At 48.4% G+C, this 17,330-nt stretch overlaps 2 protein-coding genes across 9 annotated transcripts in view; one reads left to right on the forward strand and one right to left on the reverse strand.

Annotated features, from left to right (window-relative positions):
* The window catches only part of Pdxdc1 (pyridoxal dependent decarboxylase domain containing 1), a 54,682-nt gene extending 53,537 nt beyond the window's left edge, over positions 1–1,145 (forward strand). For all 5 annotated transcript variants that reach the window (XM_046440376.2, XM_046440232.2, XM_046440392.2 and 2 more), the window contains one exon: positions 820–1,145. Coding sequence is in view for 4 of the 5 variants with exons in the window: in XM_046440232.2 (XP_046296188.1) it covers positions 820–879 (60 nt within the window). In the remaining variant the exon portion in view is untranslated. The remainder of the gene's footprint in view (positions 1–819) is intronic.
* On the reverse strand, positions 194–16,152 carry Ntan1 (N-terminal asparagine amidase). Of its 4 annotated transcripts, none has more exons than XM_046440426.2 (10): positions 16,013–16,152; positions 8,336–8,438; positions 8,194–8,259; positions 7,777–7,885; positions 5,735–5,808; positions 4,447–4,500; positions 3,935–3,988; positions 2,971–3,068; positions 874–987; positions 194–559 (listed from the first exon to the last, which is right to left on the reverse strand). In XM_046440426.2, exons 1-10 carry the CDS (start codon positions 16,091–16,093, stop codon positions 476–478), a joined length of 837 nt encoding a protein of 278 aa, XP_046296382.1. In that variant the 5' UTR covers positions 16,094–16,152; the 3' UTR covers positions 194–475. The 4 variants fall into 4 exon arrangements, with proteins under 4 accessions (XP_046296382.1, XP_046296372.1, XP_046296392.1 ...); XM_046440416.2 differs by having other exon boundaries at positions 194–539; positions 16,013–16,147; XM_046440436.2 differs by lacking the exon at positions 16,013–16,152 and adding an exon at positions 15,747–15,766 and having other exon boundaries at positions 194–539.
* Positions 16,153–17,330: the final 1,178 nt, after the last annotated feature.

Below are 17,330 nucleotides of genomic sequence, written 5' to 3' on the forward strand. Positions count from 1 at the left end.
TTTTACTGCATTTAAATGCTGTTTTTCAGACAAAATTATTGATTTTACTTGACTAATGCAGCAGAATTAGGAAGACGTATGCATGTGTCTGAAATAGCCATTTATACACCAGTGGGACAGGTAATTTTTCCTGTGTCCCTTGTTACTAGCAAAAAAGACCTTTTTAGTAAAGCAAAAAGTAAATCTAAACAAATGCCTTTGCCAAAATAAGATTTTATTTTGAAAGTCATTTGAGAGACACTGAGGAAGGAAGGAAACCTAAGACTCAATGGTGTACATTCCAAATTTATCTTCTTTCCAAACCCCATGGATGGTCTTTGTCATGCCAAAAAAGTAGCTTTCTTTGGTAATTCCTACATTTAGCTTCCTGGAGGAGAGATCTTTTCCCATAAGCCATCTTTGTTTTTCTTGTAGAGGAGAGCTTTATTTCCAGGAAACAGCATATTCATTGGAGAGGGGTATTTCTTTAAAAACATCAAGGTAGATCTGATATGTTGAACAAAGTGGGGGGGCTCAGCCAAAGGGGAAGTGGAAAGGTTCTGAAAAACAAGATTGTGGGCTTGAGAGAAGAGGAACGTGGCTCTATGCCTTGTTTTGATAAAGATGTCAGAATATCTTTGTGTTCTGTAATCATTAATCAGGACATTCTCATATTGATAGCTAGTTCTCTATGTACATATCTTGTACAGTAAATACAGTAGATTCCTTATTGCTTCACCTGTATAGTTACCCGGGTCTTCCAATGACTTCAAGAAAGTAAATATTACCGCTGAAGGAAAAGCAGCTATTATCTAGTCTAAACCGTTTTTTTTCTTACAGATGAGAAAACCAGGGTCCAGAGATCTAAGATTTACCCAACCTGTAAATTCTCACCTCTAGTATTTGCTTATCATCTTGCTGCAACCAGAAATCCACATGTGGAAATGGCATCCAGGAATACGGGCCTATCCGAAGTTGCTCAGTCTTTGCATCATAAATGCTAATCATCTAAAAGGGAACAGTTCAAGGATAGGCCATCAGGAATGTTACCCATTTCTCAAACCCTACCGTTACCTGAGCTCCAGTGTAGTCTAGTTCAAAGGCACCCTTCCAGATGATAAGCTGCTTAAAAATTGTGTTTCACATAATAACAAAGTTGCCACCTACTGAAGTGTGTTTGGTGCTGCACTTGGTGGGGAAATGTTTTTAGCTGTGTTTAGTTCTGACAGTAGTCCTGCAAGGAGATGGCAGTCTTCCCACTTTGGATGAAAACTGGAGACTCAGGTGGCAAGTCACCTGTCCAGTGAGCATCAGAGCTGGGCCTCACAACCAGGTGTGTCTGACCGAAGTCTATGCTCCCAGGGCTGCACAAAACTTTGTCTTATCATTCACACCCCAAGCAACTGATCACGTTGCAACTTAAAAAGCTCACAATACAGGCTGGGGATATAGCTCAGTTGGTAGAGTGCTTGCCTCGCATGCACAAGGCCCTTGGTTCAATCCCCAGCATCACCAAAAAAAAAAAAAAAAAGCTCTCAATGCTTGATGCCCCATCAAAAGAAAGGAAACATCAGCTTATAAAAGCTGATTTATCAAGAGATCTATCCCCTGAATTCCCCCAAAAAAAATTTTTTTAATATTTATTTTTTTTAGTTTTCAGTGGACACAACATCTTTGTTTGTATGTGGTGCTGAGGATCGAACCCGGGTCGCACGCATGCCAGGCGAGTGCGCCACCGCTTGAGCCACATCCCCAGCCCTGAATTCCCAAAATTTGTCGATGATAATTTTCAGAGCCAGATGTGGTGGTACATGCCTGTAATCCCACCAACTCAGGAGGCTGAGACAGAAGGATCATGAGTTCAAACCCAGCTTCAGTAAAAGGGAGGCACTAAGCAACTCAGCGAGACCCTGTCTCTAAATAAAATACAAAATAGGGCTCAGTGGCTGAGTGCCCCTGAGTTCAATCCTTGGTGTTAAAAAAAAAAAAAAAAAAAAAGATAATTTTCAGCTTAATCAACAAGAGTCAGTTTTGGTTACTAAAACTGAAATGTGTTCTGGATATTAACCAAATTAGGATTATTATGCTACCTTGAATAAAAATGAATCCTAAACAAGATTGGCCAAACAAATCACCCTGACTCCAAACATGTTTTCCTATGAAAATGTCAGCATTTCACAAACAAGCAAACTTCTGATTTTTTTGAGTACTTTTAAAGACTTGTTCAAGCCATCCCTCAAATGGAACGTGTAAGTCTTGAGTTTGTATTTTTCTTAACAGTACTTGGAGTTGAATGCTGGGTGCTCTACTACTGAGATATATCCCCATCCCTTTTAGAAACAGCTTGGGCAACTGAGTGAGACCCTATCTTTAAACTTGTCTCTCACTTGTCTGGGATTACAGGTGTATACCACCATAATTTTTAGAATTAAAAAGCATCCTAAGCACCAGTTTTTTCTTTTTTTGTTTTTGTTTTTTTTTTAAATGCATCCTAGGGGCTGGGGAATGTAAATTAGTTGTAGAGCATCTGCCTAGCGTGCACCAGGCTCTGGGGCTCATTCCCAACACTACCAAAATGGGGGAGGGGAGAGTACCCTAAAGGAAATTAATGTTTTAAATTGATCTGATCATTTTGGGGGGTTAATTAAATCATTCCAGGACACTGCTTTTCAGTGACTTGGTCCAAAAGAATGCAAGATCCCAAGTGCAGAGGAGAGAAGCTCCCCTCTCCCTTTGTAGGAAAGGTACATGGAAAGTCGTTAAAATGAAAAGAGGTTCATTCTCTTTGGATCTAGACATTGTGGATTCATACTTACATCCTCCTGCACTTAAAAAGGCAGAGAACCTGGGATCTGGGTTATAACCCAAAATCAGTCTTGAGCTTTAAAGAGGCAGACATGAGCTTTTCTAAGTTCTTTAAAACTCAAGCCTTTGGTGTTTCATTCATTTTCCCTCCTCACCCCCATAACACAAAGACACATTCCCACTCACGGGGCCTCCAGCTAAAGCTCGGGCAGCTCGCAGCTCCTCCTCGGGGCCTCGATCTTGAAATGTGGCTCTGTATATCTCTGCTGTTTTAATGTTGACAGCTGTGAGGGACAACAGGATGAGTCTGAACTGACAAAAGACTTACACAGTCTTACATTTCTACCATCATGTAAGAGCCAGAAGTTGAGAGAAAAGATTGGGAACTAAACAGTGACTGGTGTCTATAGCCTCCCCACTCTGGAAAGGGACAGCACAGTCTCTGTGCCTTGAAAACAACCGAGGCCTGAGCCGGGCCAGGTAAGACATGTCCTGCCCCAGCCGTGCCTGGCAGATGCTCAGCAAGCACATGGCAAAGCCATCTGGTCAGCCCTATGTCCACATGCTATCATAGTGTTCTTAACTTGAACTTTTAAGAGTTTTAGACACAGAGTTACAGAGAGTAAGATGATGAGCACCTGCATATTCACCATCCTGCTAAATAAATACGAGGGTACAGCAGAACCCCTTTGCAAACACAGACCATCACAGACCACATCCCCGAGAATCCTAGGCACTGTCACAGGAGGGAGAAAGGTTCTGGATAGCCTGAGAGGTATACACTTTTTTCTCAATAAAGACCTTACCTTGTTCCCAAAGTACACACAGATCCAGATGCCCCATTCCCTCCCCACAGGGCACCCGCTCACACGCAGGCCTGTGTTGGCCCTATTGGGTCCTGTGCAGGTGGGCAGTGTATGCTGTGCATTGCTGTCTTTTGCTCCCCAGAGTCTCAGGTTATGGACGTTGTGGCAGTTCCACAATTAAAGGTTAGAGAGGTCAAATTGCATGTCCAGGGTCTCACAGTAAAAAGAGGAGTCCAGCCTGCCGTGCACTGACGGCAGTAGGGATCCTCCGTCAGATTCTGATCTGAGTCCGCCTTCTCAACAAGAACCCAATCCTCCAATCCATAAGTAAACACACTACTTACCAATGCCATAAATTATTGGAAAGTGGTTTTCATTTTCTTCTCGGTCATTTAATTCTAAGAAATTAAGAAAAAAAGGTTTAAGATATAATCGTTAAGAAGCTGTAAACAATTGTTTTCACTATGTGTAATAACAGAGGAGGAGCCCTCACTGCACAAGGGGCAGACATCAGAAAACCAGATAATAGCAGTTTCCCTGCTGAGTAGAGGACCCTGGTGCTTCCCAGGCATCTGCCAAGCAGGGGGCAGTTCCTCTGGTCAGGGCCTCCCCTCCCAGAGAGGAGAGGCAGGCTCTGACAGTCCTGAGGAGGGAGATGCAGTGCATGTGGAGAGAAGAGTCCAGCACCTGCACTAGGGTCTGACATGGGTGGGGTGGGCGGTGGTGGCTAGAGACGGCCAACAAAGCTGGGACAACCTCTGTGTGTCTTTTCCGACTTGGGTCCTGGTGCTAGTCCTGCAGGAAAGTTGTGGGCAAAACGTACCTGAACCCTGCAGCTTGTTTTGGCAAAACTTACCTGTCACACATAATGTCACCAAGTGAATGTCATCTTCTTGTTTGTCAAATTCACCTATAATTAGAATTTTAAAATTGGATGTCAAACAAGTTCCTCTGGGCAGAACACACTGCTGAGCAAGTCAAGACAGGGGCAGAGGCGGAAGCCAGCTGAGCGCTTGCCTCGCCCTCCTTACAGCCACCACCTGGGCTGAGGCCAGACACATGCTTAGCCTCAAGCCCAACGGAGAGACAACTAAGCCTTTCCATCTTTATCTTCCTTCTCAGAGCTTTTGGGGGACACAGACCCCTAAGAGTAGATTTTAATAACTCTTCTTCTGATCACCTTTTGTCCCCTTGATTATCAGGGTCATAAAAAATCTGGTGAGGCTGGTGGTGAAGCTCAGTTGCAGAGCGCTTGCCCAGCATTCCCAGGGCCCTCCCTGGGTTCCATGTCCAGCACTGCACACATGTATACAAGAAAATATGGTCATCGTGGAAAATACAAGGGGCATAATGAAGTAACTATCCTAGCTGTGTCAATACTCAGTCTCTCTCCTTCCCTCTTTTTCTGTGGACAGTTGAGCCCAAGCATAGAGTCAATTTCATACCCACTCACACCATGTAGACAATTTTATATCCTCTCATACACATGGGAAAATACACATGTATAAGCTTAAGAGCTTGTAATTCAAAGTTCTTTAACTTTTAGTGACTGCATAACTTACTGATAGTTATCAGATTATTGTTTCTTGTAAATAATGTTCTATTGCTCATCTCTGGGCATAAATCTGTGTGCATTTCAGATTACTTAAGATTCCCAAAAGGAGAATGATGGGTCAAACCTTTTAAAAACTTAAGCCATGATGCCAAGTCGCATCATCTTCTGACAGCTGCCTCATGTGTATTCTGGCCTGTGTGTGTGCCAACCTCACTGCCTCACTGCTGTGCTTTAAGACAGGACAGTGTTTTTTTGTTGTTGGGTTTTTTTGCTAATAGGGATAAAAATATAAGTGTTTTAGATTCTGCAGGTTAAAATGGACATGCCCACCAGAATGGTTCTGTTTATATAATTTGGATCATTTACTATACTAGAATGTGCCAGTTGAAAATCTTGTCTCCATTCTGTTAGCCCCTCCACATTTCGCTCCGTGCTGTTCTACCTCTGTGTTCAGTTCCAGCTGAGCATGACCATTTCTTCATCTACTCCAAGTCTGCCCTCTTAGGCTTCATTCTAGTTGGGATTTTTAACTCAAGCAAAAAATAGGTGGAAATCTTTATCAAACTAGAGAAAGAAATAATGAACTTACTAAGAAGCTGGTGAGTAAGTTTTTGTGACAACTGCCTGTCATCACTGAAGCCTCCCACGAGGTGCACTTCCAGCCTGGCAAAGAGACGGCACGGTGGTCAGAGCCAGGACGGCACGCGGCAGGGCACGCTGGTTCTGCTTTGATTTTAGTTCTGAGCTTCCACGAACCCCTGCTCCAGGATGCTTCTGGCCTTTTTCATTCACAACACACAAATTTGGGGCACACTGGGAATGTGGGTGGCGCTGCCAAGGCCACTGGCAGTCTTCTGAGGACCCTGCCCAGCTCCCTGATGACGGAGGGGATGGCCATCTGAACACAAATGCAGTGCCACCTGTGCAGAGGTGAGAAACTGCTCTAGAGGAACACAACTGCTTCGTCATCCACCCACCCAAGTAAGACACTTCTAAAATTTCTTGAGGTCCTCACCCAGGAGGAGCTGGGTGATGTAAGAGAGGGCTCCCTGGCAAGTAGACACTAGGTGGGTGCTGCCTCCTGAGGGGTTCTCATCTGCATTTCTAAAGCACAAGCCTAGGACCCAGGACACCAGACCTTCCCACGGTGTGAGCACAAAACACGGCCCCATGAGATGGGAACAAGGGGTAGTTTGAGAAACCGTGCCTTTTGTGACCTCTCCCTGGGAGTCCCCATGCACAGAGTACAGTAAAGCTCTGACAAGTGATACAACTACAACACCCAAACTAATTTTGTCTGACCCCATTTCTCATACTTGACCTTCTCCATAGCCTATAACAACCTGGGAGACTCGTGCTGGGGGAGGGGAGAGGTGCTGCCATATTGCACTGATGTCCACCAAGACACACGACCTTCCTAAGGAATGAACCAGAACTGCTATGTACCCTGTACAGGGTGTGGCATCAAGTGGCCTCATAAGAGATGTTAAATAGTAAGAAGGGCTGTGACCACTGGACTACCAGACTAGGCTCTGGGCTTCCACAGTAACCAAATCAGTTCCCCTAGGAACAGACCAGGAATAGCTGATGACCATGTTCTGAGAACCCCGGAGTCCAGGCCCAGCGTCAGGTCTAGGACATAACCTGCTGGAGCCAGTACAAAATGAACCTGCTGTTTCGCAACTGCGCAGGTCACAGCAACGAGGCCTGCCAGCCTGTGGCTGACCCAGCCAGAAGACAATTACATTTAAAATTGGGGGCTGGGGCTGTCAGTTCAGCATACACTTGGCGTGTGTGAGGAGGCCCTGGGTTCAGTCCTGGGGACCAAAGGAGGAAGAAAAAATGTTTGCGTTGCTTTAAGTTAATGAGTGAAACTGACGGAGCTTCCCTGGGATTCTAAGCACTTGCATATCACTGGACTAGCTCACTCTATGGCCACCAACAGAATGAGTCAAGCCTGTGCAGTGACAGGAAGGAGGGGCAGAGGTGTGATGGTGGCCTGAGTGGAAGGCCCAGCACTGATCTAGCCTCTAGCCGTGTGACTCCAGTATACTTCCTCTGTGTGCCTGTCAAATGGAGGGAGCGCGGGGGCTGAGAGGAACAGATGGTGTTGGGGGACTGCCAGGTCAGGGGCCGGTTCTACCCAGCAATCCACACCCAAGCCACCACTGGACTGGGATGTCAAACTGCCCCTCGCCCCAGCCTCCACACGCTGCTTCCCTGCCTTGTCCCCCCACACACACACCAGACACCCCTGTGGTTTCCTGGGCCCACTCCTCCCTTGAGAGAGCACCATGGGGCAGCACGTGCTTGGCTCTGTGGCCAGCTGCTGCTCAGAGGAAGCATTTCAACAAGCAGTTGCTGAGCGAGAGAGGCCACAGTTGCAGTACCAGCAGCATGTGAAGGGCCCAGACCTAACAGCACATCTCTAAAAGTGGAACGACAGGTTCAGGGTCCCACCTGTGGAGAACCCAGCACTGACTACCTGCCTGCACCTGTGACCCGTCCACTCACTCACTCACTGCTGCAGCAGTGCCAAGGCGGGCTGCATTCTCAGGGGAGCAAGCAAGCCATGGTAGTGTCACGATGCCACAAAGTTCCCAATTCACGAAAGAGTAGCATGGAGCTCACCTTCCACTTTGAGCGTGGTCAGAAAAGGATTTTATGGAGTTCATGATCAAGGGGACCTCGGCTTTGGTGTCAGTTCCATCACAATGTGTCAGGCAGGTAGCCCCATTACCTGAAGAACAAGGGTGAAATGACTCAGGTTATTCCCCAGGGAATTCAGGAAGCAAGCCAGGACTACTCCTGTCCACTCAGCTGCCTCATCTTTGAATGTCCTGTTTAAAAAAAAAAATAGAAAAGTCCGTGCTGCCCAGCCAACCCATTCTGACCAGGGCAACAGGGAGGTACCATGCAGATGACGAGAGAGAAGGTAAGCCAAGTCAGCTTTCAAACAGGTACCAGGAAGCTCAAGGTGAGAAGGGAAATGGTCCCACACTGCTGGGCCGGTTTAAGCAATGGTGTCCTCCACCTCTCTCATCATACCTGTGTGCCTCAGGACCACAATGTGACAAGTAGTGGCATCATCAGAACCCAGAATGGAGATGGAGCCTGTTTGAAAAAGAAATAAAATAAAATATCCAGTAGCCTTTTGGGATAACGCCCAATTCACTGCTTCCTAACCTACCATCCTTTGGGGAGGTCACTGCAAGCTCTCTTTGCTGAACATACAGAAGGCCCTGGGGTCCCACTTGTTGAACAGACTGACCTCTGAGAAGTCTGGCTCTTTCCTGTTTAATTAAAAAAAATAAAATAGTGATGTGAATTAGTGAGGATTGAATAACTAAATAGGTGGAGAGAGCCGAAGTGTGCTCTGCGTGGGAAGCACGCTGGCGTATCTGGTGTGTCATGTGACAGGCTGAGATGAGAAGCAGCGTAGCATTCATCTGGAATATGCCCAGGAGACGAGGAAGCCATTTTACCTACAAGAGTCAAGAATCCTCGATCACAGTTCTTCACTCAAGAGGGAGTGACTCCTGACTGTGTTAACAGTAGTGGCTCCGAGGCCATGGCCCTCCTTCTCTTCCTCTAAGAGCAGGCTAGGACTTCCCTGTCCCCTCATCTACTCACCCCACTTGCAGAACTCTGTACTGAGGGCCATGGCTGTGTTATTTAGAGCAGCAGAGAGCCGCGGACAGCAGGAGGCTTACGTGGACAGCAGTCAGTTACGTGGGACGAGCTCACCCACTAACTGCAGTCAGGAATTAGGAAGGACATGGGAGGAGTTTTGAGTGTTAAGTGAAAGGCAAAACTGGACAGTTTTTTAAAGAGCTATAAATACACTATTCATCAACAAGGGTAAAACGCTTATTCACACGGGAAAAAGTCACCAACGAAACCACAGTTGGGCTGCGCCACCACAAAGGACTTTACTGCGGCTATTGTCTTCTATGATGTCTTTTTTTTTTGTATTGGAGACTGAACCCAGGGACCCTTAACCACTGAGCCACATCCCCAGCCCTTTTTACTTTTTGAGACAGGATCTCCCTAGATTGCTTACAGCCTCCCTAAATTGCTGAGCCTGACTTTGAACCTGCATCCTCCTGCCTCAGCCTCCTGAGCCACTGGGATTACAGGCATGCACCACCATGCCCAGCTATGATGTCATTAAAGTAGAAAAACAAAAAGAAATGAGAATTTATGAAGGACATATTAACATTAGACATCAAAAGATTTGTCTAGTTGGGTATTTGTATAAATTCTTATACTGTAAATCTATTTTTAAAAAAGAGAATTTAGGAGCTGAGGGTGTCATCTATGCTAGAGCACTTGCCTACCTACCATGCACGAGGCCCCAGTTTCCAACCCGAGGATAGAGAATTTTGAAAAAGAATTTAGGTGTTAAATTCTTTAATGAAAGCTGAATTAAACATTTTTAAATGTCAAACTGATAAAACACTAACCTGCATTATTTCCTTCTTTATTTACAAATAAATACCTCAATGAAAACACTTACTAAAATGTGTGAGAGTATATTGAACCCAGGAGCACTTAACCACTGAGCCACATCCTCAGCCCTCTTTTTTTTTATTATTTTATTATTTTTTTAAAAATTTTTATTTATGTATTTATTTATTTATTTATTGGTGGTGCTGGGGATTGAACCCAGGGCCTTGTGTATTCAAGGCAAGTGCTCCACCAACTGAGCTATGTCCCCAGACCTATTTTTTTTTTAATTTGGAGATTGGGTTTCACTAAGTTGCTTATGACCTTGCTAAGTTGCTGAGGCTGGCCTAGAACTTGCAATCCTCCTGCCTCGGCCTCCTGGGTTGCTAAGATTTCAGGTGTGCGTCACAGCACCTGGCTGTTTTACAGACTTGTATAAGCTTTTTGCCATTCTGATACCTTCTGCTAATTTAGGTTTTGGGGTGAATCAATAAAAGATGTAGCAAATGACAAGTTTGACTAGTTGTTCATCGTTTTCTTCAGTTAAGGAATTTCCACTAACTGGAAGCAAAACAATAATTTAAAAGAAACAAGTGGGGGGCTGGGGATGTGGCTCAAGCGGTAGCGCGCTCGCCTGGCATGCGTGCGGCCCGGGTTCGATCCTCAGCACCACATACAAACAAAGATGTTGTGTCCGCCGAAAACTAAAAAATAAATATTAAAAAAATTTTTTTTTCTCTCTCTCTAAAAAAAAAAAAAAGAAAGAAACAAGTGGGGTGGGGATGCTGAGCGCTGTACCACTGTAATCCCAGCGATTTGGGAAGCTGAGACAGGAGGATCATGAGTTCAAAGCCAACCTTAGCAGCTGTGAAGCACTAAGCAACTCAGTGAGACCCTGTCACTAAATAAAATACAAAATAGGGCTGGGGATGGGGCTCAGTGGTCGAGTGCCCCTGAATTCAACCCCTGGTAACAAAAAAAAAGAAAAGAAACAAGCCTTCAATTCAAGAAATGAACTGTAAGGCTCTGGCTTTACCACCTAGCACTGCAGGGGGCATCGAGCAAGGCGGGGTGGGACGTGAGGCTGGCAAGGCAACTGCTGCGTTGTCGGCAGGAAATAAATGTGGCAGGTGTTCCAGGGACGCCTGTGCCGGCGAGGTCACCCACAAAAGCAAACCACTGTCCCAAAGACCCCAATCCTCTCTTCAACACGACTCTTGTTTCCCAAAGGAACAAGCCAGAGGGACAGGACGACACTGCCCCATGAGAGTGCGAGTGGGTCAGTCCTCCACTCTGGGAAATGAGACGTTTCAGCGGAACTTCTCTTGGGGACACCCCAGCCCGACTTCGACTTCGTCACATTCTGAAATCAAAGCCCCCGTTCTCTCAAGTTGTGACATTCCCTGGACACCAACTCCACTACAACCCAGGGGTTGCCCACTCTTCCTGAGAAGAGGACCTTTGAGGCTTTGAGACCAGGCCACAAGTCTCTGTCGCTGTAGCATCAAAGCAGCCACAGACACCAGACCAGGGGACGTGGCTGTGTTCCAGCAAAACTTTATTTATAGGAAACACCAAAATTTGAATTTCATCTAAGTTCCCAACACAAAATATTATTCTTTTGATTTTTTCAACTATTTAAAAATGTAAAGCCCTTCCTGACCCACAGGCTGTGTGCAGAGTGGCTGGCCGAGCCCTCACCCAGCTGCACCGGGAGCGAGCCTGCTTCCCTTAGCTGGCGCCACGCTTCCTGCACAGGCCTGAGCGTGGGAGCCGTGAGGCACGGTGGCAGCGGCACTGCCAACAGACATGGTTCTCAAATCGAGCCTCCTTTCCCATAACTACGCCTTCACCCTTTCCTTGTCTCCCATCCAAATGACTAAAGCCAGGGTGTGCAGCTCCATGGGCGGAGCACTTGCCTCAATGCCACCCGGGTTCCTCCCTGGGACCACCATGAACACCTTACTGCAGCACACCCTATGAGCAGCAGATCCTGGGCAAGCCCTACCCAGTACCCGTTTCCCCCTCTGATAAATGGCAGGATGACGTCCACCTTGTTAGTTGGTGAGGATCCACTAAGACGTGACCTGCTTTGGGCTTGCACTGTGTTGGCCCCTACGAGAGCTCACCAGTGGGTGGCTGTCACCCTTTCCCACCTCTGTCCCCCAGCCCCAAGGTCTCCTCCCTTGCCCTGCCAATCCTATCTAAGGGGGCCGCCAGCCTCACTGCTTCTAAACACTGATTCTGTAACATCAATTCTACTCAAAATCTAAGCCTGTTCATAAAGATGTAGCTCTGAGAATGTTCACTTTGGTGAAATCTCACAAACACCTCCATGTTTAAAAGTAGACTCAGGTGCAGTGGTGCACAACCATAATCCCAATGACTTGGCTTGGGGACTGAGACAGAAGGATTGCAAGTTCAAGGCCACCCTCAGCAACTTAGCTTCCCAAAATAAAAATAAAAAGGGCTTGGGTGGAGCACAGTGGTAGAGCACCCCTGGTTCAATCCCTAGCCCCACAAAATAAATAAAATTTGTAAAAAATTAAAAAATAAAAGCAGAAACAGGCTGGGGGTATGGCTCAGTGGTAAAGCACTTGGCTCCAATTCATGAGGCCCTGGGTTCCATTCACGTTTGGATTTTGTAAAAAAGATAATAAATACATAAAAGCCACCAAAATAAGTTAAGAAAGGCAGAAATTAAGTTATGGTGCATTCATATTGTAGAACCATTAAACAAGACATTCCAGGATGGTTACTGAACCCAAGTGAATGATTAAGAGTAAGCGGAGCCAGGTACTAAGGTGCACTCCTGCCATCCCAGCCACTCAGGAGGCTGAGGCAGGAGAATCACAAGTTTGAGGCTAACCTCAGCAATTTAGGCAGGCCATAAGCAACTTAGTGAGACTCTGTCTCAAAATTAAAAATAAAAAAGGGATGAGAATGTGACTCAGAGTTAAAGTGACCCTGGGTTCAATCCCCTGTGCAAAAAAAAGTGAAAGCTGGCCCAGCATGGTGGTGCACACCTATAATCCCAGCTTCTCAGGAGGCTGAAGTAGAAAGATCACAAGTTCAAGGCCAGCCTGGGTGACATAATAAGACCCTGCTTCAAATTTTTTCTTAATGGGTGAGGGTTTCCAGGTTGTAACTCAGTGGAAGAAAACTGCTGAGCTCAAGCATTGCGCAAAGGGACTTTCAGCCGGATGGGAATGATTTGGATCTGCACTGTCTCATATAGCAGCCACCTGTGGCTGTTGAGCACTTGAAACGCGGCTAGTGTGACTGAGGAACTGATATTTAGATTTTATTTATCTTAATTTTAATGTAAATAGCCATGCAGCTAATGGCTACTGTATTGAATTACTCAGCACCAAAGACAAGGGCAGACTGCCAGGGTTCCAGCCGGGCTTCAGCACTTGGAGGATCTGGGACCTTGCACAGGTCACTCAACTTTCCTGATCCTCGGTCCTCATCTGTAAAATAAGAATAGTAACTGCACTTATTTCACAGGGCAGTGGCAGCGCGTGGCAAGTTCCCTGGTGCTACTACAGTGGGCTGTTATAGCAGCCCTCCCTTACCCTCCGGGGCATGTTTCAGATCCCCTGTGGCTGCCTGAACCATGGACGGTACTAACCCCTACAGATATTTTTACCAATACATACACACACATAATGAGTTTAATTTATAAATTTGGCACAGTAATATTAACAACAGCTAGGCCAGATGTGCTGGCCACGCCTGTAATCCCAGCAAGTCAAAAGGAAGGCCGAGGCAGGAGGCTCACAAACTGAAGGCCAGTCAATGTAGTGAGGCCCTAAGCAACTTCTTGAGACCTTGTCTCAAAAAGTAAAAAAAACCTGGGGATGTGGCTCAGTGGTTAAGTGCCCTGGATTCAATCCCCCATACCAAAAACAGGGAAAGAGATTAATAACTAAGAACAAAAAGCAAACAATTCAAACAATATACTTCAATAAAAGTTATTTAAAACTTAAGGATTATTTATTTCTGTAATTCTCCATTTAATATTTTCAGACTGGTTGACCCAGGTAATAAACTACAGGATGCAAAACCGCAGATGAGGGTGGACGCCCTGTGTGCTTGTCACAGGCTATAAATGCTGGTACTTCATGCTTACAACTTAGCCATCACACCAAAAAGACCCAGAGTTTGCTTTTGTTTTTTTTCTCCCTGCTACCAGGGATTGAACCCAAGGTGGCACTTAACCACTGACTCACGTCCCTGGCTCTTTTTACTTATTTTGAGACAGACACTGGTCTCAAACTTGCAATCCTCCTGCCTCAGCCTCCGGAGCTTGGAATTATAGGCATGCACCACTGCATTCAGCCATGCTATCATTTTGAAAAGCACTTCACATGCCAGATGTGGTGGTACACTCCCAGAATCCCACTGACTTGGCAGAAGGATGGCAAGTTTGAGGCCAGCCTCAGAAATTTAGTGAGGCTCTAAGCAACTTGGTGAGACCCTGTCTCAAAATTTAAAAATTTAAAGGGCTGGAGATTTAATTCAGTGGTAAAGTGCCCTGGGTTCAATTCTCAGTGCAAAAAAAAAAAAAAAAAAAAATAGGAAAATCTTAAGATATTCACCAAAACATGAAGAATGGCTGTGATCAATTATTTTTCTTTTTAATATTTATACTTTCTATTTCCTATGAAGAGCATATACTGCTCATTATGGAAAAAATTAATCAAACCTTTCATATCTTCCCACTGCTAACTAGGTGACAGATCCACAGCAGCTCAGTCATCTAGGTGCAACCCGCCTCTCCAGGTGTATTTCCTGGGTGCTCCAACTCACTCTCCAGGACCAGGGAGACATCCCAGTCTGCTCCCACAGCCGGTACCCTGCTGCCCACCAGTGGCACCCTCCTCTGTGCTTCTGTAATAGGCATGGTCCCCACCATGCAGCCTCTCTGGGCCAAGTCTCCCTACATAGGCCAAAACCTTCCTTGAGAGGCGCAGCCCTGGCAGGTCACCACATGCCTCCAACGCTGAGCTGCCCTGGACACCAACCTCACTTTCCATCTCAAACAGACATGAAAGTAGAGTGTCACCTAAACTTTTTAGCTGGCTGAAATTTCCTTCCCTCGGTGAGTTGAGTACTACTCCTGATGTCATACATCCCACAAGGAAGTGACAGGGCACAATGCTTAGCCCAGCACGAATTTGGTAACATCACGACTTGAAATTCAAGTTGAGAGGCACACCGAGCTGCCCGCCTGGTCCCCGTCGCTCGCTCTGGCACCTGCACACGGTTTTCAGGGTCGATCTGTTCATTCATCGATGTCACTAATATTTACTGAGCACAAAGTCTAGGACAGGGGCTGCCCTGGGCTCCCCGGTACAAAGGTGGACACTCGCTCTCCACCTTGGGAAGCTTACATCGCGGGGACGGACCCGGGGGGCCAAGTTAGCCAACCCAACGCCACGGACTGTCCAGCCGGGGAAGCCTCTAGAACCTAGCCTCGGTCCTCTGCTTCCCGTCCCAGAGCGGTGCCCGCCCGTTTCTCGTCGCGGCACTTAACGCTGCGATCTCCGAGCCGTTTCTGTGATGAAAACCCATTTCCCCGCTCGCCCGGAGGCACCCCGAGGTCGCCCGGCGGTCGGGACGGCGCCCGCACCCGGCGGGGGCTCCACACCTCAACCCGCAGGGTGACGCCCCCTTAGCGGGATCCGAGTCCCCGCTGTGGTTCACACCGTGCACTCTCCCCAACGTCCCTGCACGCGCGTGGACTGAGGGTTCAGAGAATCACTCGGGGACAAAAGCAGGAAAAACAAAGACAAAAACCCTTCCATCAGGGCGTGGTCCTCTCCTCGGGCTAAAAATAACCAGGCGCCCCACATCCGGGGGTAGGAGGGCAAGGAGAGAAAGGAGAAGGAACCCGCCGGGACACCTCTGCCCAGGCGCTGTCGGCGGCCCACCCGGCAACAGCCTTGCTTCCGAGGGCACAAGGACGCAGCATGGTTCCCCGCAGGGCGGGGACCCCCTGCGAGAGCCAGTGAGCAAGGGCGGGCGCCCAGATTTGCCTAAAAGCAGCAAGTCCGCACTGGGGGGAGGCAACGCCCTGCTGGGATCCGGGGGTCCCGGGGTGTCCTCAAGCCCGGCGCTGTGCGACCCGGGTCCAGTCACCTAACCTCTCTGGGCCCGTCCCTTCCTCTGTAACAGAGGGGCCTGGGCAGTGCCCTCTGAAGAAGGAAGAGCTCCGCGGAGTCCCAAGAGGAAACCGCGTTGGCGGCCGGACTCCGAACGCGCCGGCAGCGCCAACTTTCAACTCCGTGTCAGGAGAGGGACGGCGGTGGCGGTGGCGGCGGCGGGCGGAGGAGGGCTCCTCCCGCCGGGCACCTGGCCCGGCGGCTCCCCTCGGGCCCGCCCCGAAGCCCCCGCGCCGGGCCCCGCTCACCTCCAGAGACGGGTGGGCTCGGACCAGCTCCCCGGCGGACTGCGGCAGCCGCACTCGCCGCCCGTCGACCAGCAGCGGCATCGCGGAGGCGGCCGCCCGGGCAGGCCCAGGGAGGCGGCGGCCTCCCCAGCCCCGGCGCCGCCGCCGCCCCCGCCCCTCGGACCGCCGCGACCCGCCCACCCTGCCCCGACGCGGGTGCTGCCGGGAGGTGGAGTCCGGACGGGCGCGGCGTCGCCTGCAGAAACCAGGGAGAGCCGGAGAGAGCCACGGAGGGGCCCGCAGGGCCTCACGGGAAATGTAGTCCGAGCGCGGCGGCCTCCTCCACAAGGGGCGCCGGGAAGTGAAGTTCTGAGAGCGTGGGAGCCGGGGGCGGGGCCAGGCCGCGGGGGCGGGGCGAGGGCAGCGGCTGCGCGGCGCTGACACCCCGCTCCTAGAGGGGCCAGCTGCTGGAGCCCGCCGGCTTCGTTCCCCTGCCCCACCCTCCTCAGGTGTGCGACCTTCGCAAGCTTGAGTCCCTGCTGTGCAGCTCCTGGGGGCTGTATTCAGGGCACGATTTACCGAGAAAAACAGATTCCCGAACTGTACTGGTCCCCCAAGCCCAGAAACCGTGGGCAACACTTGCTGTTTGGAGCCCGGGCAGGAACAGCCTTGCGGGGCGGTGTCTCCGCGGGGCTCTCTTCCAACACCTGGGAGCATTACTCAGTGAGATCCAACTACACTAACGGGAGGTTAACTTTCCGAAAGGTGTTGGGGCAGAATCGCCTCATGCAGAGCGGGAACTTCATTAGAATTTCACCAGCTGTTTTGCATCCCTTTCTTTCAAGCACCTCCCACTCAGTTTCCAAGCCCCTTCAACGAAGATCCTAAAACTTAAAGAAATGCGGGTAGGAGACGGCCCGGAGGTGTCTGCCCCACCCCCGGCTTACCCAACTTTTTACCCAGAACCGATTTTCCCTTTCGGACAAGCACTTCTCTATGAATCACCTGTATTTCTCATTTACCATCAACACCTGCCTTCTGACAGATAGCATTAGCCCTAAGTCATACAAATAGTAAGTGGTTGAGCTAAAGTTAAAGGCGGCTTTGCGTGATTTCAAAGCTAGTTCTATCATCTTAATATAGTCCTAAATAGTAGGGCTTGCTGTAATTGTTGTAATGCAGGTAAAATTAAACCCCCAAGTGGAAAGCTTTGGGCTAAAATGAAGATCTGAATCTAACGTAACTAAATAGCAGCAGTGTAACTTTGAGCAAGATACTTCTTTGAACTGGCTTCTTCATCTGTAGGATAGGAATCATAAAGTGTTACCCAGCATGCAGT

The sequence above is a fragment of the Marmota monax genome, unplaced genomic scaffold (genome assembly GCF_021218885.2).
Source record: "Marmota monax isolate L192 unplaced genomic scaffold, Marmota_monax_Labrador192_F-V1.1 WCK01_AAM20220418_F8-fsc00035, whole genome shotgun sequence".
NCBI classification, from domain to species: domain Eukaryota; kingdom Metazoa; phylum Chordata; class Mammalia; order Rodentia; family Sciuridae; genus Marmota; species Marmota monax.